The 22,199-nt window shown below is 40.3% G+C and overlaps 1 protein-coding gene across 1 annotated transcript; it reads right to left on the reverse strand.

Annotated features, from left to right (window-relative positions):
• Positions 1–246: 246 nt before the first annotated feature.
• LOC127535115 (zona pellucida sperm-binding protein 3-like) lies at positions 247–7,479 on the reverse strand. The gene is made up of 9 exons (XM_051952164.1): positions 7,309–7,479; positions 4,472–4,773; positions 3,329–3,447; positions 3,113–3,216; positions 2,796–2,973; positions 1,304–1,421; positions 1,131–1,213; positions 724–837; positions 247–265 (listed from the first exon to the last, which is right to left on the reverse strand). The coding sequence occupies exons 1-9, from the start codon at positions 7,463–7,465 to the stop codon at positions 247–249; spliced, it is 1,194 nt and encodes a 397-aa protein (XP_051808124.1). The 5' UTR covers positions 7,466–7,479.
• Between the last annotated feature and the right edge of the window lie 14,720 nt (positions 7,480–22,199).

The following is a 22,199-nucleotide window of genomic DNA, read 5'->3' on the forward strand; positions in this document are numbered from 1 at the left end:
AACGGAAAACATTTCATTAACTGCATTTCTCAACTGTTTCCATCAGTCTGATTATCTTAATACTTTGAGCCCTGCATCATCAACATTTTGGAAACTTCAAATCTTCCAATTTAACCACGTGAACAAACCACAAAAACACCAGTAATTACTGTTTAAGAGCTTTATTATATGTTAAAATGTTAAAGTTCTTATTTTTGCCCACGGCTTAGAGGTTTATCCTTCACTGTGATTGGTCCAACAGCTGTTTCATGTTCCCACTGAGCACCTGCAACAAAGAAGCAGCATGACACCAAGCTTGCTGTTCATTAATAAAGACTCTGTAGCACTGTAATAGAATGGCACCCTGTCCAGGGTGTCTCCTGCCTTCACCCTAAGTCAGCTGGGATAGACTCAAGCCACTCTACAACCCTAATGACGATTACGTGGTGTATAGATTACGGATGAATGGAACTATGAAATTTTGAAGTCTATCCTACCACATGGCATATAGGTCAAATGTTCATACAAAAAACATCTTCATATTCCAAATTCAGTGCAGGAAACTGAGCCTGATCTGTTTTTTCAGATACCGACTGTGCTACTTTTGTTGTTTTAACATGTTGACAAGATGAAATGGGTCTATTTGAATTTATACTGTTGGCACTTGGTATTTTGTCTCCAGTTATTCACAGTGTGCATGCGTTTTGTATAGTGTGTTCAAATGGAGGGAGAACTGCGTCCAACCAGCACAAACCAGTCAGCTGACTACCTGCTTCAGTCAGGTCACTCTTGCTACTTGTCCCACAGTTTGTGTCGCAGCAAGAACAGGCGCGATGGCTGCCACTGGCCTCCCTCCACCTGCCAATCAAACGCTGCTGTTATAGCACCAATAAAAGGTCAGCTCAACACAGACATTTAAACTGTACTTGTTTCCTACCATACAGTTATTTCTGAAATGACAAAGAGGTACACATTGTTGATATTACAAACACAAGTACTATTGACTCAGTGAATGTAACAACTGCATTCACATAGTTTAACAGGGACCTCACCAATTCAAAACATCAACTAAAATATATAAACTAAAAAGGCCATTTGTAATTTCTACACCAGAGAGGATAATGGGAATGGTAGTGTTGGTGGTGTCTCACCCGTTGGAGAATGAACAGGCCTTGTTTGTGGTGTCAACAGCTGTATCTGCTGTTGTGGCTCTCAAACTGCATGTGATGTACATCTGAAGACACAAAGAAGCAGAATTTGATTTTTAGGACAATGGGGTGAACCCAGCAGCTGCTTGGTAGGACATCAGTTGCATTTGTCTCACCACGCCACTGTTGTCCTGCTGGAACTTGAAAGCCTCAATCTCAAACTGCAGTTTGCCATCCTGAGATCGAGGCAGGAACTGAGAGCTGGAGCCTGTCAGCTGACTGTCGAATAGACACCTGAACACAACACAGGACCAGCAGAACATGTTCAAGGGACCAAAATGAGTCATTTAAAAGTTTAAAGATCCAGACCAGCTTCAAGACATACAGTGGGGCTCTCAAGTCAGACTACATCATAATATCAGCACTTTTTATCCAACCCTGAGAAAAAGTATGCAATTTAAAGATTGAGAAACATTTGAAAACAAGTTCTGACTGAAGGAGCAGAAATGTGTCAGGCTCTTCTGTTAGAGCAGATTAAGGCACAGACATGTTAACTCCTTTGTACAAAGGTCAGATTTCCAGACTTAACCTTCCTTTGAAGCAGCGTTCAGGTCATACTCAGCTGGATGAAATCGACTCAGTCTTGTTCGACCAAATCAGTCAGCATCTATTATTCACCTGTTAGAAATAGGACTGTGCCTCAAGTCTCCAGCAGAATGTTGCTCACCAAATATATTGGTGATAGTGAGAAACATGACATCAGAACTAATTGTTTTTAAAACGGAGTCTCTCTCAGCATCAAACCATGACTGAACTAAATACTTCTATGGGGCCAGTGCATGGAGCTTTGAATACAACTCATCCAGTTTCTACAAAGGAACATCACAGACAATCAGAGAGAGACAGAGAGAAAAACAAAACAAAACAAAAAAAAAACAATTCATCAAGGTTTGCTCACAGAGACAGAAAAACAGCTGTGTCACAGATACAGGATTTCCAAAAAAAGCAAAATAAACTCCAATCAGCAAATATTCTGTCAAAAAAAAAAAAAAAAAAGCCGTTTAGTCATGGTCTCAGGAAGAGAAGCACCTCTAAGCCACTTCTCAGAAGGGGAAATAAGGACAAACGCTTTGGGTGGGCTAAGGCAGAGCAGCATTTCACAGTGGATAACGGAAAATTACTGATGAATCCCAGTTAGAGATTAGTGGCTGTGAAAAGGCATCAGGCGGTTGTATGTAGGGAGATCAGCAGGAAAGAGAGTGACATCACAGTGGATCAACCCCACAGGAAAATGTGGTGTTCAGAATATTCAGTATCTTGGACACCAAATCGACTCCGCTCAGACCACGAAGAAGCAGCACTCCTTCAGAGACATGCTCTACCCTCTGGTTTGCATATTTGAGGACAAGGATCCATACTCCAGCAGGACAATGAGTGTAAACACACCTAAAAGCCTGATGACCAAAGAAGATCAAGGAGTGCTGACTGTCATGGATTTTCCTCATTTTAATTGGTTGTGATGTTTGCATATATACATCTTAAACAGAGAAACTTCCTCTCTTCAACAGATGAATATACAAACCATCCTCCTGAATCAAACTGCACATAAAATCACTCAGCACAAGGGTTAAAAATAAAAAACAAGCAGCATCACTATTAAAAACTAACCCCTTGTTTCCCAGGAAGGCATATCGAGGGACGGTGTCAATATTTGGGGCCACTGATGCCACACAGCTGTCCACGGTCACTCTGAGAGGGATGTGATGAAATTGTTTGACTGAAGCTTCAAACCTCATCTTGTCTCCCAGGAGGAACTGAGCAGATGGACGAGGGAACTGCCAATCATCTGAGAGAAAAAAACGAGACAAGAACAACAAAGACGCTTAAAACCGTAATGAGCAGTTGTAATTTGATCACTGTACTGCTTAAAAAGAAGCTGGCTTGAGGAAAGCTTTTACAATGGATGAACTAAAACAACAACCCACCAGTCATGAGTCTGAGGGAGAAGTAAAGATTCTCGTCTGAAACTTTGGTGCCACTGAACGGAGTCCAGGTCGGCTTGAGCAGCCCGCTGCTCACATCATGCTTCCTAAAGAAAAAGAAAACACTGGAAAAAAAACCCAAAACACCTAAAGAGCAAACTTCCTTGGACAACATGTTGACAGTTGGTAATCATCACAAAAAGAAAAATTAAATCTGACCTCTGGTAGTGGCACTGGATGCTGATTGAGAAGTCTACGGTTCGGATGATGGGACTGTCTCCCAGAGGGCTGGGAGTGTAGAACAGTGTGAAGATGTAGATGAACGAATCCTCAGACATCTGAAACATATTTTACTAACATGTAACATTCAATTGTTCTGCATTTTTCCTCTAATGAACCCATGGAAATTCCCTTTGCAGCTCAACTGAGTGAGTTTTCCTTCTAGTTTTGGTTTTCTGGCACATTTCCTGTCTGGCTTGGTCTCAGTGTTTGCAGCACCAGGCCATCGTTCTTGGCAAATGGTCTCTGAAAAACCCATTTTACCTATCGAGTAATAAATTAAGCTGAAGAGTACTACGGGTGGATAAAGCCAAGGGGGTAGCGACATAGTGCTTTCCATTTACCACTCAGCACAGCCACATAATTCTGCATCCAGACGACCAAACCTCTACAGCACCTTGCATGCAGACCCTTGTGGATACCAAACCAAAGCCACAAAGGAGACCACATATTGGATTTACATTCATCAGGGGGACACAACCACCACTCCCATGGAATCATCCGGTTTCTCTACATTTGCTGGATGCGGAAATAACATGCCATTTTTTGCCAGCAGTGATAAAAAAAATAAAAAAAATAAAATTAAAAAAAAAACTAAATAAATTAGCCACTAGCAACTGCAGCTTGGTACAACAGGCCTGTCCATCTTTAGATTTCTTCACACATTGAAATGATAAACAGACATCTACAACAAGACAAAGTGTGGATGTAAAGTCTTTGGAAAGAGTTGTCAAAAAATAAAAAGGGTGACAACTGGTTTTAACAGCACAAGCAAAACCAAATCTGACCACAGCACCATAACGCTAAGACTGGCTAGCTCTGCAGAACCAGAAATGGACTACATGGATCAGCTAGTCATCATTCAGTGTAACTGATGACCAAGTGGTAAAAATGAATAATTTCTGTACACGTTGAAATGGACAAAAGAGACAGTAGCTAAACTGGACAGAACTCAGTGGTTTGAGTTGGCTGCATACTTATGAGGGTCAAATTATAAAAGCTGTGATCGAACAAATCAACTACAGTCTCAAATCAGCCAGATGTTACTGAAAATATGCTCTCATCTGAACATTAAGCCCTCACCATCAGCTGGCTGCCACAACTGTGCAGCTCTGATTCAAAGACCAGGACCTCAGGATCCTCCCATATGGAAGCACATCCTCCTAGTGTGACATCTGCAGCCTGGACTGGTTTACCAATCCCCAGCAGGTCTTTCTTGGCCTCCACTCGGACAGAGCTCTCTCCGCAGATGGCCGTGACACTGTCAGCTGCTGCTGGTGGCTTCAGTTCAAAGTTCGGAGGGAAGTGAGGCTCCTCTTCAGCCGGTGGCTCCGGGAACCTCCAAGACAACGGTTCTTGAAAAGATTGTTTCTCCTGTTGGACAGCTAGGATGGAAGTTTGTTAGCTCTCAGTATAACCAGGTCTGACATATGCATTAATCAGTTCAACAACAAAAAATAAAACCTCCTTGTGGCAAAATGTAGAAATATACCACTTAAAAACACTTCAACACCTTACAGTCACCTGCTACCAATATGGCAACGACACTGGTAAATAGCGTTTACTGCCATCCTGCCACAGTGCAGTAATGAGCCCTTGATGTCAGAAGAAAAACGCAAAAATATGTTTCTACCAAAGCTGTTGAAATGTTGTTACAAGGTGGTTTCAGTTTCATGAGAGAGAAGCTTTAAGGATGCAGACTGATGGACATCCTGATCTCCAGTAAATTACAGAACACAACCACATCTCAAAGCTTTTCTCTACCAAAAATAGTGGACTTTCCCCTCACTGAATGGGCTGAACCATAGCAGGATTCTCTAACTGCTAAAGACAATGGAATGCCTTTCAACTAAGGAGACGTAGTTTTCAAAGATGGAGACCAAATCTGAGCAAAAAGGAGATGAAGTATTGGAGTTACATTCACAAGGCAGACACTTGCACTCCTCCACATTGACAATGTTCCTCTATGTGTCAGATGTCGAAACTGGCAGCTGTTTGCTAACATGTTAGCCATATACTGGAAAATCTAATGGTTGAGTCTTTTTGTCAGCAGTTTCAATGTTCTGTTTTTAGAATTCAGAAAGGTGTACACATGTAAGCAGTACATAGCTAAAATTTGGTTTAATTTAGGTCAAAAATAAGAGTTTTGTAGCCATTAGATCACATTCAACTGTTGTTTCTATGCCATTTCAATACAAACACCTTCAAGCATGTTAAAATAAACAAATCAAATAAAAGCAACAAAACAAACAATGACCCCAGTCAGGGATAAAACATGTGACCCTGACATCACAAGCAACATATCCAAAGTTGTTTAAATTTAATTCAATCCACTGGACTTTAAGTTCCTTGAAGACGTTTCACCTCTCATCCAAGAGGCTTCTTCAGTTCTGGTGGTGGTTGGTGTTGCCTCAGCTTTTAAACCTCTGAGGTGTGTCCAGGGCTATTATTCCAACGATCAATACCAAAACTCATCTGACTACTCAACAATGGTCATTGTGAGTATCGGTGAGAGTCATTGAAATGCACAGATGTCACTGAGCCCTCGCGTGCCAATGGTGGTCATTAGCATGAGTCTGCTGAGTAGTTCCACATGTAGTTACTGACAAGATAAATGGTCAGAATTTGTACTTCTAAATTCAACATCAGCACTGAAGATGGATGACTCAGCTCTTTAATATACATAATTTTTACTGTTTCACAGTTTCCATGTCAAGCTACTTCCTGGTTCAATCGTTACCACCCTTTCCGTTTCTGTCCATTGCCATAATATTTATCCAAAAACACACAAAGTGAGCTTTTAGAATTGACCTTGTATATGTACTATATGTTCCAGTTAGGATGTTGTTACTGAGCCCATTATTTTGTGTATTACAGACACCAGCAGTCAGATAAAACAAACAGTCCTCAGATGGAGCAGCAGGCAGTTGCTCTACTTTGACACAAGCAACATACATACAGCAGAGGGTTCAATTATTATTACTTCTATTGGAAAGGCAGTGGGATGATTGTTTGATGCTATGACACTCCAGAGATCTTTAAAAATAAACTCACCATGCAATACAGGTTTAGAAAAAAATACATAATTACCATATAGGTGTAAATAATTGGTATCAGAGTTTTACATATTTGGGGGGGGGGGGGGGGTGTTTAGTAAAAGCGTTAACACACTCATGGCATCTATTTTCACACAACATATGAAATTCAGTTGTAAAGCTCAGATATTTACAGCTGTATGTGTACTGTATAAATTCAGTTATGTGATAAATGAGTGAAGGAGTGGGCCAAATGTGGTTTATTTCTGTCAAGAAATAGGGCTATTTAAGAGTTAAACAGCTGCAACAATGAAATCAGGTCTGATGCTCAATTGAGAAGATCAATCTAAAATATAAAATTACTGAAAAAAATCAGGACGTGAGGATTCCTAAAATAACCTCTATCAGCCTAAATTATTTTGACAAATCATGAAAATTACTGTTTCTCTGCATGAGTAAAGATTTAAGTCTTCAGGCGTCCTCTAGCTTTAGAGGCCCTGCAAATGCCTCCAAACGTCTGTGCAGACAGTTTATATACAGCAGTGAACTGATATGATGTCTCATTTATATGAGACAAGCCAATCTAAATTTGCATGTGAAACAATTGAATAATGCAGAGGTCAACCATAAATGTTGCCACAAAGATAATAATAGGCTGTACTGTCATACAGAAGAACCCTGGAGGTGAAGTGTAAGTTCAGTTGAGTCACTGATCTATTGTTGGATATTAGACATTTGCTCATATAATCTCTACTGAAACTCTAATGTGATAGTTAATTCTGTTTCTTTGAATGCTGACTCTGATCACTTCAGTAGAGTTTCAGTGTTATACTTGAGCGCTTCTCATAAGACAAGAAAAGGGTCCATGCTGTGGACCAGATGTACCTGCTGGTTCCTGGACTACAGGCCGCTCTGGTCTCAGGCCTGTAAACCTGCGGTCTGCAAGGTGGACGTCCTGGTAGAAGTCCCGAGCTGCTGCTGCTGCTAAAGCTCCACAGAACAAGCAGAGAGGGATTCTGACAATCAGCATCATGTCGACCATGTGTTTATTCTGTTTCATTTGTTTGAAACACACTCACCCATGCAGCATGTGGCTTTGTAGGACACCTTGGCCCCACCTACCATCTGATTGACCTGATGGTTCTCCAGCTGTGCCTCGTTCACCCGTTCTTACTCGCCATGACTCACCCAAATTCAAACCCTGGGATTCTAAATTTTAAATTCAAAAAATGTGTCCAAAGATGCAAAGAAAAATCTGCCAGGCTACATTTTGAGAAAATGGGTGGAAAACTAGATTTTTGTCCACGTGTGCGATGTATTGGTTATTTGCACAATAAAACAAAGCAACAGAGACACAACACCAAAAGCAAATTGTGTAATTGAGATTAAAAACCCTAGAGGCTTACAGAGCAGGTCTAGCAAATGTAATGACTCCACAAAAACAAGCAAAAACTAAGCCACAAAAATAACAAATGACAATAGGATCAAATGTAAGTGATTATATAATAACTGAATACATTTTTACCCTGCATGCATATATAACTTTGGGAAACTATTTATAAGCCTGTACATGAAGGTTCAGTTTGACCTTGAGTACACATAAACTACCAGTCAGAAATTTGGACACACCTTCTCATTTAATGGTTTTTCTTTATGTTCATGGCCTTTTGCATTGTAAATTCACACCGAAGGCTTCAAAACTATGAATGAACACATTTGGAATTATGTTGTAAACAAAAAGAAAACCAAAAAAATGCTTTATATTTTAGATTCTTCAAGAGTCACTCTTTGCTTTGATTACTGCTTTGCACACTCTTGGCATTCTTTGGATGAGTTCATGAGGTAGTCACCTGAAATGGTTTTCCAGCAGTTCCCAGAGATGTTGAGCATTTTTTGGCCCTTGTCGCTTCTGTGGTCGCCATGCTGGTTCAGTATGCTTTGAAAATCCCCAACAGTGTCACCAGCAAAGCGCCCCCACACCATGACACCTCCTTCTCCATGCTTCACGGTGGGAACCATGCATGCAGAGACCATCCGTTCACCTTCTCTGCGTTGCACAAAAACATGGTGGATGGAACCAAAGATCTCAAATTTGGACTCATCAGACCAAAGCACAAATTTCCACTGGTCTAACGTACATTCCTTGTGTTTCTTGGCCCAAACAGATCTCTTCTGCTTGTTGTTTTTCCTTAGTAGTGGTTTCTTAGCAACTATTTGACTATAAAGGCCACATTGGTGCAGTCTCCTCTGAGCAGTTGATGCAGAGATGTGTGCTATTAGAACTCTGTGTGGTATTTTTCTGGGCTCTAATGAGGTGCTATTAACTTGCGATATCTGAATCTGGTGACTTGGATGAACTTATCCTCAGTAGCAGAGGTGACTCTTGGTCTTCCTTTCCTGCGGTGGTCCTCATGTGAGCCAGTTTGGTCGTAGCGCTTAATGGTTTTTGCGTCTGCACTTGAGGATACATTCAAAGTTTTTCCAATTTTCCAGACTGATTGACCTTCAGTTCTTAAAGTTATAATGGACTGTCGTTTCTCTTTACTTAGCTGATTGGTTTTTGCCATAAAATGGATTCTAGCAGTTGTTAAATAGGGCTTTCAACTGTGTACCAACCTGACTTCTGCATAACACAACTGATGGTCCCAACCCCATTAAGAATGCAAGAAATTCCACAAATTAACCTTGACAAGGTACACCTGTGAAGTGAAAACCATTTCAGGTGAATACCTCATGAAACTCATCATTGTGAGAATGCCAAGCATGTGCAAAGCTGTCATCAAAACAAAGGGTGACTAATTTAGGAATGTAAAATATAAAATATATTTACAGTTGTTTCGCAGTAGTTTGTTTGCTATATAGTTCCATAAATATTGCTTCATAGTCTGGATATCTTCAATATGTAACAGATTTCTGTTTTCCTTTCTTTATAACCTGTTGAATGCTTTCAAACTCTGTTGTGCATAGTAATTTTGAACTCTATATTTTGAATTATTTAAAAAAGAATACTGTTGTCATCATCAGAATTTTTGTTTAATAAAATCCTGATTATAATATAATTGATCCCCAATCATAAAAATTGTACTCACTGTCATTTGCTTTGACTTTAGGAAAAATGAACAATAACAGCATATACGTAATCATTTGGAACACAAAGTACACCTGAGCCAGTTGATACATATTTTGGTTACAGTCTCAATTACAGCATAAATTTATTACTATTTTTGCTGACTTAGAAACAGACTTTCAGTGAGTTCATTTCAGCACATCAGCTCCGCGTCAGCACTGCTCACAACCATCATGAAATGCTCACAGGCAGGAAGGAGGCAGATCAAAGCTGTGGCACAGACCTTACCTCCAGACTTATCCTGGATCAGCTCGGCTCAGTGTGGATCAGCTCCTTCAGACCAAAAAAGTGTTACATCTGAGAGCAGTGCTCTGTGCCAGTCCAAATCCTAGCTCAAATTTAAGTTTTTTACCACATTTTTCTTTTATATCTGTGTGTTTGCTCTCTCTTTTATTATCATTGCAGCAGAACACCTCCAGATTTATGTACAGTATCAATGTGTTTTTCTACAGTCGACAATTTTGGAAACTGCAGAATTTAAAGGATTGAATGATTTGTGTCTCATACAAATGTTGTTTGATATGTTGTGTAACACTATTAGTGGTGGGAGGTGATTAAAAAAATCGAATTAATTAGAGGCGTTGGAATTAATTAATTGCGATTAATCACATTTTTTCCACATAGCAATATTTGACACAGTAAGAAAAGTTTGTTGGTTTTGGTTGATGACTGAATCAATGAATAGACATACGATACAAATAGATGTGAACTTAAACAACAAAAATGTTTATGCTTCATTTACACTCCCAATCAAAATCTTAAGACCAGTTGAAAAATTGCAAGAATTTGCATTGGATTTTAAGAAGGTTCTAAGTCGAGCTTCAAAATGCAAAACGAAGAAATGGGAGCAAGAGCGAGAAAGAAATTTGAGAAGGCAATTTATTCAAAACTGCATTTAAACTCAAACATGCTTTTGTCAGCTGATCAAAAGTTTAAGACCATAGCTTTTAAAAGCCAAAATCTGCACAAAAATTTGGATTCCATGTCTTTTCCTGTCAGGTATTCGCACTGTCATGACCTCCTGATAGCAAAGACAAAAAAGTTTTCTGTCCCTGAACATGATAGGATTGTTAAGCTACATAAGCAAGGTCTCTCACAACTTGCCTTTGCTGCTGAGCTTGGACGCAGTAAGACAGTCATTTAGAATTTCTTAAAAGATCCTGAGGCTTTTGAAGCAAAAAAGTCAAGTGGTCAAATTTTTACCTTGCTGAGCCAGAGGATCCAACAGGCTATCCGTCAAGGATGACCTTCAACATGCACGTGCACACATAAACCTAAAGGGGGGCTTCAGCCCCTGCCCTTTTTTTGCCTCGTATTGAAAAGTGCCCTCTTTTGCCCCTTTAAAAAAATATATTATAATGCGCACTGCATTAATACAACAACTGCATGGAAAAAAAACTGTCCCACTCGGTATTTTCTTGTAATTCGGGGTTGTGCCGCGTTGAGCCTGTCGCCTCTGTGTCTCGAGCCTCTGCCACCTGTGACGTGCAGGTTAGCGCAGCTCGGCCATAGAGGCTGCGAGAGAGAGAGAGAGAGAGAGAGAGAGAGAGAGAGAGAGAGAGAGAGAGAGAGAGAGAGAGAGAGAGAGAGAGAGAGAGAGAGAGAGAGAGAGAGAGAGAGAGAGAGAGAGAGAGAGAGAGAGAGAGAGAGAGAGAGAGTGTTTCTCAAAGTGTGAGGCGCACCGCCTCCCTGGGGAGACGCGAAGGTGTCCCAGCAGGGGGGGCGTGAGCCACCCGGGGAAAGAAACTGAGATGTCTCCGCTCATAATAACACGGCCGTAATGTTGTTCGGCGAGGCGTAGATATGCTCTCTTGCGCGCACAATCACAAGCACGCACGGATAAATAACCTGAGCACGGGTGCAAATAAACTGTTCGCGCGCGAGAACACCACAAGGGCCCCTGAGAGGAAATATTCAGCGTGTGCTAGACAGAACGTATATAGCATGTGCGCGGAGGAGGAAGATGAGCAGCAGGAGGAAGAGGGACAGATGAGGATGCGCATTAATGCTTACAGGTTATTTTGGAGGAGATAGTTGGATAAATCTCCTCTTCTTCCTCCTCCTATACATTGCATTATGGTCCGTGTATATTTTTGGTAATTGGATTTTCCGTTGTAAAGCAGGTATTGAAAAACAAAAAAGGAGTGGTTATTTGATTTTCGTTTTCAAAGGCAAAAATTAAAATTGAAATACAAGGCGTTTTTCCTTTTCACGATCAAAAAGGGATATACGAATTTTAAAAAAATGCTTTGATTTTCATTTTTATTTACAAAAACAAAAAATGAAATAAGTAAGCGACAGAAACGAAATAAGACCCGTTTTTCATTTTCTGAGACCGGAAGTGGTCATCAGCAAGGGTGGAGCCGTGATTGGTCAGACTCTGTCCCGCCCACATTTTTCGGCTTCTACTGTTTATGGACGCTGCTACCGCTGCTGCTAACAACGTTAGCTTCCAAAAGTGGAGATACACTCTACAGGTAAGTGTTAAAGTCAACTTTGTAACTAGTTGCACTCTTCTCTACTTCTGGACAATATCACATATAAAGCAGTGAAGTTACTGTAAGTTAACATCAGACTGTAACCTCTGATATAAACTTGTTCTAACATCGTGTTTTAAAGTCGTTCTGTAAATCTCAATTTATGTTTCCTAACTTTGTGTTTACACTGAGGCTAATCCCGGTTAGTCAGTGTTATCTATTAGGTGTAGCTAAGTGTCCTGAAGGTCACAGCTGATCAATCATAATAGATCAGTCATAAGGGAAACTGCTGTTTCGAGGTACAGTTCATTAATGATCAGAAGACAGAAATTAATCTATGTTAACGCTCATCCACAGAACTCTGTTACTGATGAATGTTAATCTCTCAGTTCAATGAATGAAGAACAATTCAGTTCTGAGTTCATATCTCTGTTCTTTGCTTCAGACATTTTTTTCTCTACAACAGTGTACGGTCAGATAACTGTGGAGCTCATGTTAACGCTAATGATACATTAGAATAAAAATAATAAACTTTATTGTCCATCTAAGGCAGTAAAATACTCTTTGGCCTCAACCAGGAAAACAAACATTTCTATAAGATTAGAAAGTCGGACAAAATACAACACTCTGTTGTGTTTCATTCGTGCCCTGATGTGTTCACTCTCATATTTAAAGTTCCAGCAGTTGGACTGAAAGAACCTTGGAGATCTTCTTCTCACTGTTTGTGTCTTTTCCTTCCAGCCTTGGTCTGGATCATTTGGAACATCTAGTCTGATGGACTGAAAGCTACAGAGAACATGAACATCCAGCTGTGGTTGTCTGAACAGTCTTCTCTCCATCACTGTGAGGAAGAGCAGCACTGATGTTCTCCTCATCCTTTCATTAAGAACAATAATGCTGCAGATTCAGCTCCTCTCTTCATAATACAACTTGTCTTGTGACTGTTCAGTTTTTACACTTCACTGTCAGCAACACATTATTTCATCCATTTATTATGTGTTTACACATCTTTACAGTTCACAATTGTTAAATAATGCAGTTTTTAAATGTGCAATGAAGGAAATAATGAAGCTCTTGACCTGAATGTGTTGATGTTTTAATGCTACATATCTGTTACAAATAACATGGACTTTTTATATTGTACAGGGTTTCTGCAGATATCAATCAGTCAAATTTAATGCTTTTTAATGCAATTTTAATGCTATACTGTAAAAATTTTAATGCCACGACCATGAACTCAAATTACACGGGTTTGTTTTTGTTTTTTTGTAAAAGATGGTTTTTATATGAAAACCCTACATTTGACTATTTCTGAATCTGGGAACCACCCCTGAACACCAACGGGCTGCAGTCATTCTCTGAAATCCACGTTTTTGAGCCATTTTTGCTGGAATTTGTGTTTCCCCATTTCACAGCCTGGTCCAGCCTGCCGGCCACTTTAAAAACATGCAGTTTTTAGAAATTGTACCCAACCGGCTGGAACAATTATCTCAATGCTTCGGCATGTTTACGCAGATGGACATATCTGACAAATCGCAGTCTATAAATATATATTATTGTCAATTATTTTCTTGAAAACTGCAGAAAGAAATTTTAATGCCACCAAGAATCAAATTTAATGATTTTTAATGCCATTTAAGGCCTTAATTTTTGCAAAATCAACTTAATGATTATTAATGTCCTGCAGAAACCCTGTTGTATTTCTGCTACAGCAGCAGAGATGAAGTTAAAGGTGATAAATAGAATCTGTGAATACTAAGAACAGAGAATAATAAACTGCTGAAAGAGTTGGTCTGTCCTTCTGTCAGTGAAAGTGAAACAGGAAGTGGTTCACTGAGGATGTCGTCCATTCAGTCTCCTTCTTCACAACCAGATGAGGTTTTCCTTCTGGTGGCTTCACTCAGAAGATCCTCACAGTGAACATGAGACACCTGAGATGAAGACACGACTCAGCATCAGCATCACCAGCAGAGGTTCATTTTAAAGTGACCCTCGAAAGATTTCCTATTTCATATAGTCTTCCAAGCACTGAACGACAGAAAGACCTGTAGTCACTTTAGCTTTAGGAGAGGATTTTATTATCCAGCTTATCTGTGCTGCAGTTTAAATGTATTAACTGTAGTGTTCATCATTATTTTGGACATATTCTGGGAGGTTATTTTTCAAATCTGCACTAAGATGTACTACAACATGTGAATCAGTCATTAAACAATGTTAACGACTAGAGAGTAAATTTACTGTTTTCTCCGTTTTAACTTCAGAGACTCAGCAGACAACACAGAACCTTAACCTTACTGTTTGAATCACATTTAGGTTTTCTAAACGTTACATTAATGTGAACCACCGTCTCCACAGTTTTATTAACTAAATGTACCACATGACACTAACACAACACACTTCAGCTGTTTCCATAAAACACAATGCAAACATCGTTAGCTTAAGGCTACATTAGGTTTAATCAAGCTAAGACTGAGCAGCTCGCTCGGTTAGCATCACTAATTTATATTAAAGCTAATATTTACTGGATGCTAACTGACTTCTCTGGTCAATACACAAAGAAATAAAGTCCACCAACATCTGGACTGCATGGCACTTTTTGCGGGGGGTGCGCAGGTTGGCCGTTAACATTAATCGTGGCACGCAGCAGTGCCACAAAAAGTGTCACTGCGGCAGTGGCATTAACCGTGCCATCAGCAGCAGTGCCACAAAAAGTGTCACTGCGGCAGTGGCATTAACCGTGGCACCGCAGCGGTGCCACAAAAAACTGACACTGTGGCAGTGGCATTAACTGTGGCATCCGGCGTGGTGCCACAAAAAGTGTCACTGCGGCAGTGGCATTAACCGTGGCATCCAGCGCGGTGCCACAAAAAGTGTCACTGTGGCAATGGCATTAACTGTGGCATCCGGCATGGTGCCACAAAAAGTGTCACTGCGGCAGTGGCATTAACCGTGACACCACAGCGGTGCCACAAAAAGTGTCACTGCGGCAGTGGCATTAACCGTGGCACCGCAGTGGTGCCACAAAAAGTGTCACTGCACAGTGGCATTAACCGTGGCATCCGGCGCGGTGCCACAAAAAGTGTCACTGCGGCAGTGGCATTAACCGTGGCACCGCAGCGGTGCCACAAAAAGTGTCACTGCGGCAGTGGCATTAACCGTGGCACCGCAGCGGTGCCACAAAAAGTGTCACTGCCCGCTGCCAGTGCCACAAATCGGACCTGCTGTCTCTCACGAAAGTTGCATATGAAGTGCATTAAAAGCGGTACCCATAAGAAAATAAACATTTAGCCTACTTACCGAACTTTCAGTGTCTGCTGGTAGAATCCGCCGAAGGGACCAAAATGTTTAAAACAAGCCAACAGGGAGGAACAGTGTCTGTGGAAAAGGTTCTGCTTCTTCACCGATAAACCACCAGTGACCATATCAGAATTAATCCAATCCAGGAGAGCAGAGTCTCGGATACATCCTCCAGACTGTCAGTCATTCCAGACAAACTGTCAATCAGGTTACCACGCCCCCTTGCGTCGCAAAACTTAATAAATAAAATAATCGATATTGGTTTATTTTAAGATCGGCCACTTGATCTTTCATTTTGACCATGAAAACTAACAAAAAAAAACATTTATTTACAGTCTATGCACCGTACTCTGTTTGGCTCCACCCTTGCTGATGACCACTTCCGGTCTCAGAAAACGAAAAAACGGACCTTTTTTCGTTTCTGTCTCTTACTTATTTTATTTTTTGTTATCGTAAATAAAAAATGAAAATTAAAGCATTTTTTAAAATTCGTATATCCCTTTTTGATCGTGAAAAGGAAAAACGCCTTGTATTTCAATTTTAATTTTTGCCTTTGAAAACGAAAATCAAATAACCACTCGTTTTTTGTTTTTCAATACCTGCTTTAGAACGGAAAATCCAATTACCAAAATATACACGGACCCATTATATTATAATTTGTAATATTATAATTTCATTATAAATTATAAATTTATTTCATTGAGGACCGAAGAAAAAAAAATTGCGCACATTGTGCCCTTTTCTGACTTTGAGCCCCTGCCCCTCTGAAATCATGTGCACGTCCCTGATCTTCAACCAAAATTAAGGCCATTACTGATGCCGACTGCAGCCCAGTAACCATCAGACGGCATCTGTGAGGGAAGAGCTTGAAAAACAAACGTCTTCAACGTCCACATCTCCTTCAATGCCACAATATTGCAAGTTTGGACTTTGCAAGGAGCACCAAATAATGGGACATTGAAAGGTGGAAAAAAGTTTTATTCTCTGACCAGAAAATTTTTTTTACCTTTACGGTCCTGATGGCTTCCAGTGTGAATGCATGACAAGAAGGTCCCACCGGAGATGTTTTCTACACTGCACCGTAGGATCATCAGGATCTAGGGTGCTTTTTCCTTCAATAGAACAATCAAGCTTCAGGTTGTGCAGGGGCGTCAAACAGGCTATGCAGAGATGCTGCAGCGGGCATCCCTCCTGACTGAGGGCCTCGTCTGTGCAGCAATGACCCTCTCTTTCACAGGACAACACTGCAGTTTACAATGCCTGCCTAACAAAGGATTTCTTTGGGGAGAATAATGTCACTCTTGTGGACCATCCTGCGTGTCCCTATGATCTAAATCCAACTGAGAAAAGTTTACAAAAACGGACATCATTTCCAGACAGTGGATGCCTTTTGTGAAGCCATTTTCACCACTTGGAGCAACGTTCCCACCAGCCTCCTGAAACACTCGCATTGTTTTGGTAATAAAAGAGAAAGTTTGCAAAAGCTATGTGTCCACAGGGGGCGTTTCTCTCGCAATTCAAACGCGCCGCATCTGAATATCGCCCGCTTGATGAGCGGGTTACCTGCGGACCACCAGATATACACATGATAGAATTTCAGACCTTTAGTCCGGTAGAAGTGTTGGACCAACATGGCGGCTCTGTCACAAATTTTGTCTTTTATTATGAAAACAGTTTAGTAAAAAGTATTCTGAAAGCATTTGAGGTGAGAAATAAGCTGCTGAATCTGTCCTCAATTTAGTTCAATGACAGCTAGTTTAGATGTTTAACAAAAGTTTCGCAATGCATCGGCCCTCCGCTCACTGCACCAAATTTACATAAAGTAGAAGTCAAGTCTACTTTATGCAAATGACTGGTGACGCACCGCAATGCAGCTTGAAATGCACCACAATGCAACCAGCATGCAAAATGATGCATTTCATACAGACAATGAATGTGACGCGAGAAATTGATGGATCCTGTGTCATTGCTCAACATGTTTTGCATTGAGAAGATACCGTCGGCTTAAAGTGCTGTCATGACAAGTAAACAATTTGCGAGAACCACTCTTTTATCCAAGCTGCCCTCGGGTAGGTTTTTAAAGGAAAACCTTCCACCCAACAAACTCATTGCGGTCTGGTCTTCCTTCATCCATCCATCCATCCATTCTCTATACACCGCTTTATCCTCATGAGGGTCGCTGGGGGTGCTGGAGCCTATCCCAGCTGGAGCCGATGCCAGTCCGTCGCAGGGCTACATATACAGACAAACAATCACACTCGCATTCACACCTACGGGCAATTTAGAGTGATCAGTTAACCTCAGCATAATTTTGGACTGTGGGAGGAAGCCGGAGTACCCTGAGAAAACCCACACATGCACAGGGAGAACATGCACACTCCATGCAGAAAGATCCCGGGCTCAGGCCGGGACTCGAACCAGGAATGTTCTTGCTGCAAGGCAAAAGTGCTAACCACTACGCCCACTGTGCAGCCATGTTAAAGTCTCAGCCCTAAATTATATATACGTCCAAATATTCATTATATGGACTTACGGATAATAGATAAAGGAAACATTTTACAGTGTTTCTAACATTATCATAAACCAGCAACACATAATTTATGTATAGCCCTATGCAATATATTTTTGGAAGCTAGTTTTAACTTTTGTGTGTGTGTTTGTGTGTGTCACAGACTAATTAAAGTCCTGATGGAGTTCATCCTGTTTAAATTGTTTATGTATCATTAGAGGCAGAGAAACGTGCTCTCCTCTGTGCTCTCCACAGAAATAATTAGTCCAGCCAAGGTCACACTAACACTCAGACCAACACAACAAATGTTAACACTCACACACTTAGATATACACTCCGGGTTCCTGGTGATGGAGAGTCCTGAGAGAGAAGAGCAGAGAGATTGGAGAGCAAAATGGAGAGTCTAATGGGCTTGAAGAGAAGAAGCACAGGGAGAACGTGAAAAGAGACAGTCTGAAATCTGACATGTATACACGTGGACAAAATTGTTGGTACCCCTCAGTTAAAGAAGGAAAAACCCACAATTCTCACTAAAATCACTTGAAACTCACAAAAGTAACAATAAATAAAAATTTATTGAAAATTAAATAATCAAAATCAGCCATCACTTTTGAATTGTTGATTAACATAATTATTTAAAAAAACAAACTAATGAAATTAATATTAATAAATTAATATTTTGTTGCACAACCTTTTGAGGCAATCACTGCAATTAAACGATTTCTGTATTTGTCAATGAGCGTTCTGCAGCTGTCAACAGGTATTTTGGCCCACTCCTCATGAGCAAACAGCTCCAGTTGTCTCAGGTTTGATGGGTGTCTTCTCCAAATGGCATGTTTCAGCTCCTTCCACATATGTTCAATGGGATTCAGATCTGGGCTCATAGAAGGCCACTTTAGAATAGTCCAACGCTTTTCTCTCAGCCATTCTTGGGTGTTTTTGGCTGTGTGTTTTGGATGGTTGTCCTGTTGGAAGACCCATGACCTGCGACTGAGACCAAGCTTTCTGACACTAGGCAGCACATTTCTCTCCAGAATGCCTTGGTAGTCTTCAGATTTCATCGTACCTTGCACGCTTTCAAGACACCCTGTGCCAGATGCAGCAAAGCAGCCCCAAAACATTACTGAGCCTCCTCCATGTTTCACCGTAGGGACAGTGTTCTTTTCTTCGTATGCTTGGTTTTTGAGTCTATGAACATAGAGTTGATGTGCCTTACCAAAAAGCTCCAGTTTGGTCTCATCTGTCCAAAGGACATTCTCCCACAAGCTTTGTGGCTTGTCAACATGCATTTTTGCAAATTCCAGTCTGGCTTTTTTATGAGTTTTTTTCAGCAGTGGTGTCCTCCTTGGTCGTCTCCCATGAAGTCCACTTTGGCTCAAACAACGACGAATGGTGCGATCTGACACTGATGTACCTTGGCCTTGGAGTTCACCTTTAATTTCTTTGGAGGTTGCTCTGGGCTCTTTGGATACAATTCCAACGATCCGTCTCTTCAATTTGTCATCAATTTTCCTCTTGCGGCCACGTCCAGGGAGGTTGGCTACTGTCCCGTGGGTCTTGAACTTCTGAATAATATGAGCCACTGTTGTCACAGGAACTTCAAGCTGTTTAGAGATGGTCTTATAGCCTTTACCTTTAAGATGTTTGTCTATAATTTTTTTTCGGATGTCCTGGGACAATTCTCTCGTTCGCTTTCTGTTGTCCATGTTCAGTGTGGTACACACCTTTTCACCAAACAGCAGGGTGACTACTTGTCTCCCTTTAAATAGGCAGACTGACTGATTATGAGTTTGGAAACACCTGTGATGTCAATTAAATGACACACCTGAGTTAATCATGTCACTCTGGTCAAATAGTTTTCAATCTTTTATAGAGGTACCATCATTTTTGTCCAGGCCTGTTTCATTAGTTTGTTTTTTTAAATAATTATGTTAATCAACAATTCAAAAGTAATGGCTGTTTTTGATTATTTAATTTTCAATAAATTTTTATTTATTGTTACTTTTGTGAGTTTCAAGTGATTTCAGTGAGAATTGTGGGTTTTTCCTTCTTTAACTGAGGGGTACCAACAATTTTGTCCACGTGTGTATGTTGCACATGTGATATACTACATGTAAATGTCTGTAATCAAGCACATAATAGAGTAAACAGAAATGTGGAATAGTCGACGTAGACACCGCTTGACTTGATGAGAGAGCTGCAATGTTAGTAACATCACAACCAGCTTCAGGAGCTCATCACCTGGGATGGTTTTCCACACACAACTGTGATTTTAGAATGTCAACTGGTGTATTTTTTTTTTCCCTCTGAATCCCAAAACCCACTGTCAGGTTTGAAAGGCATGTTTTCTTTTCAAAAAATCACGAAATTGACACAGCTGAAACTGCACAAACACATGAAGAATAATCCGATTTTCAGCTTTTTTGGCAGTACAAAATGTGGTATGTGGGACAAACAGTTCCAAGTGGAACTGAGTCAATAATATGAGGACAGCATGTCATAAAAATGGCATAGAGGAGCAAGTTGCCAGCAAGTTGCTGGAGAATGCATTCAACTGTTTCACACTGTAGAAAAAGCAATAAAAATGAAATCACATTGAATGAGTGCCCAGATCTGTGAATGGCACAAATATTTGTGTAACATAAATGCTGATATATGAGGCATAGACATACTACTCTGATGAAATAAACACTCATCCAAACCTTTTATTTCCTTTTATCAGTGAGCAAGAGTTGTAATTCATATTGTAAATACCAGTACAGACATGTTTTCATATTCATATATTAAAGACAGACTCATTTCTTTTGATATTACAACATTAAATTAAACAACCGAAACCCTCAACATTCTGGGTTCACATGATACAATATTTTTTACCAGTCATTGTAACTTAGCTAATGTTGGTTTAATCTTGTGAGAAACCAGTAGTCTTGGGCGTTGCTCAGCCCAGGATGCAGCGACAGTGTCTGTGCAAAATGGTGGTGAAACATTTACAAGGAGGTGAGCAGAGTCATTCAAAAAGACAAGCATAGCTGCCTGTACTTTCAAAATCCTCAGCAAAACTTCAGATTTTCAGTATGTTGGTTGCTGCTTGGAGGTGGTTGTTAGTGTTTCCAGAAGCAGAAGGGTTTCTGATGATGCAGCAATGACAACAGAATACAGAACATGTTGGTGGACACTCGTGTTGTTGTGAGCCCAACAAAGTGTGGTCTCAGTTTTAATATGTTTAGGCTTGATAACTAAGCCTGTAAAAGGAAATTAGATGAGCTATTTTATTTGTAATTTTCCGGAATCTCCAGTGCTTTGATATTAATTTAGTAGTTAAAGGTCTGAGAATCTGATGGTTTGAGACTCTTGTTAGTACTGTTGAACATGTACAACTGTGTGGTTTGTCGTGTTATGTTGTTTACCATTCACAGCATGAGTTTGGCCAACAGTAAAGGCCCACTGTGTGGGTGTGTGTGTGCGCGTGTGTTAGCATTAGCGTTAGCTCTGGTTGCCTCTCTCCATCCATTTCCTGAATAAACAGCAGCAGCCTCCTGGGGCTGTTAGCTGCTCACCTTCACTGATATTAATGAGCTCTCTCTGCTCATTTCCTTTATTTATTAACTGCTAACAGCCAGAGGAAAGAGTGTGTGTGTGTGTGTGTGTGTGTGTGTGTGTGTGTGTGTGTGTGTGTGTGTGTGTGTGTGTGTGTGTGTTTGTGTGTGTAAAAGGTTCAGCCGTTTAAGTTTAATGTCGAGGTGTTTTTCCGCAGACTTAGCTGTTTTTTTTTCCTTTTTCTCGAAAACGAAGCAGTTTGTTAATGATGATGATGGCAGCGAGTTTTGGGGATGACCTTGATGGAGGAGAGTTTTTTAGCTGAAAAAAGCCCTGCCTTAGTTTGACCAAGTCACAGGCAAAAGCACAAATGTAAAAAAAAAAAAAAAAAAACAATAAATATGTATTATGTGATTAGAAACAGAGAAAAATAAACATACAACACCAAAGCTGGAGGAAATTTTAGATCATAAAGTATATTACTATAAGTGGTGCCAGTGTGAAAACACCTTCTCATGCAGTTTTAAAAAAAAAAAATTCATCTCTATGATTCCTTTAGTGCTGAACAAAAATGAAGACATCAAAACCATGAAATAACACCAATGGAATTATTAGCAAAAAAAAAAAAAAAAAATTTTATGTGTGTTTTTAAGACAGGCCCCAGTATCAATAAAGCAAAACCGGAACCTAGATATTGTATCAAGCAAGTAGGATGAAGCTTAATGTATTAACTCCCACCCTGCTAAATGTCTGTACATCTCACATCTTACCGTTTCTTATTTGCTTCCTCATAAATACATACAGTACATCCTTAGAAACTCCAAGA

The sequence above is a fragment of the Acanthochromis polyacanthus genome, chromosome 8 (assembly GCF_021347895.1).
Source record: "Acanthochromis polyacanthus isolate Apoly-LR-REF ecotype Palm Island chromosome 8, KAUST_Apoly_ChrSc, whole genome shotgun sequence".
In the NCBI taxonomy this organism is placed as follows: Eukaryota; Metazoa; Chordata; class Actinopteri; family Pomacentridae; genus Acanthochromis; species Acanthochromis polyacanthus.

Coding starts and splice junctions, on each gene's coding strand:
- LOC127535115 (XM_051952164.1), bottom strand. CDS start 7,465: ATGGTCGACATGATGCTGATTGTCAGAATCCCTCTCTGCTTGTTCTGT. Junction 3,448..4,471: donor GTTGTGGCAGCCAGCTGATG/GTGAGGGCTTAA, acceptor AATATGTTTCAG/ATGTCTGAGGATTCGTTCAT. Junction 3,217..3,328: donor ATCCAGTGCCACTACCAGAG/GTCAGATTTAAT, acceptor CTTTTTCTTTAG/GAAGCATGATGTGAGCAGCG.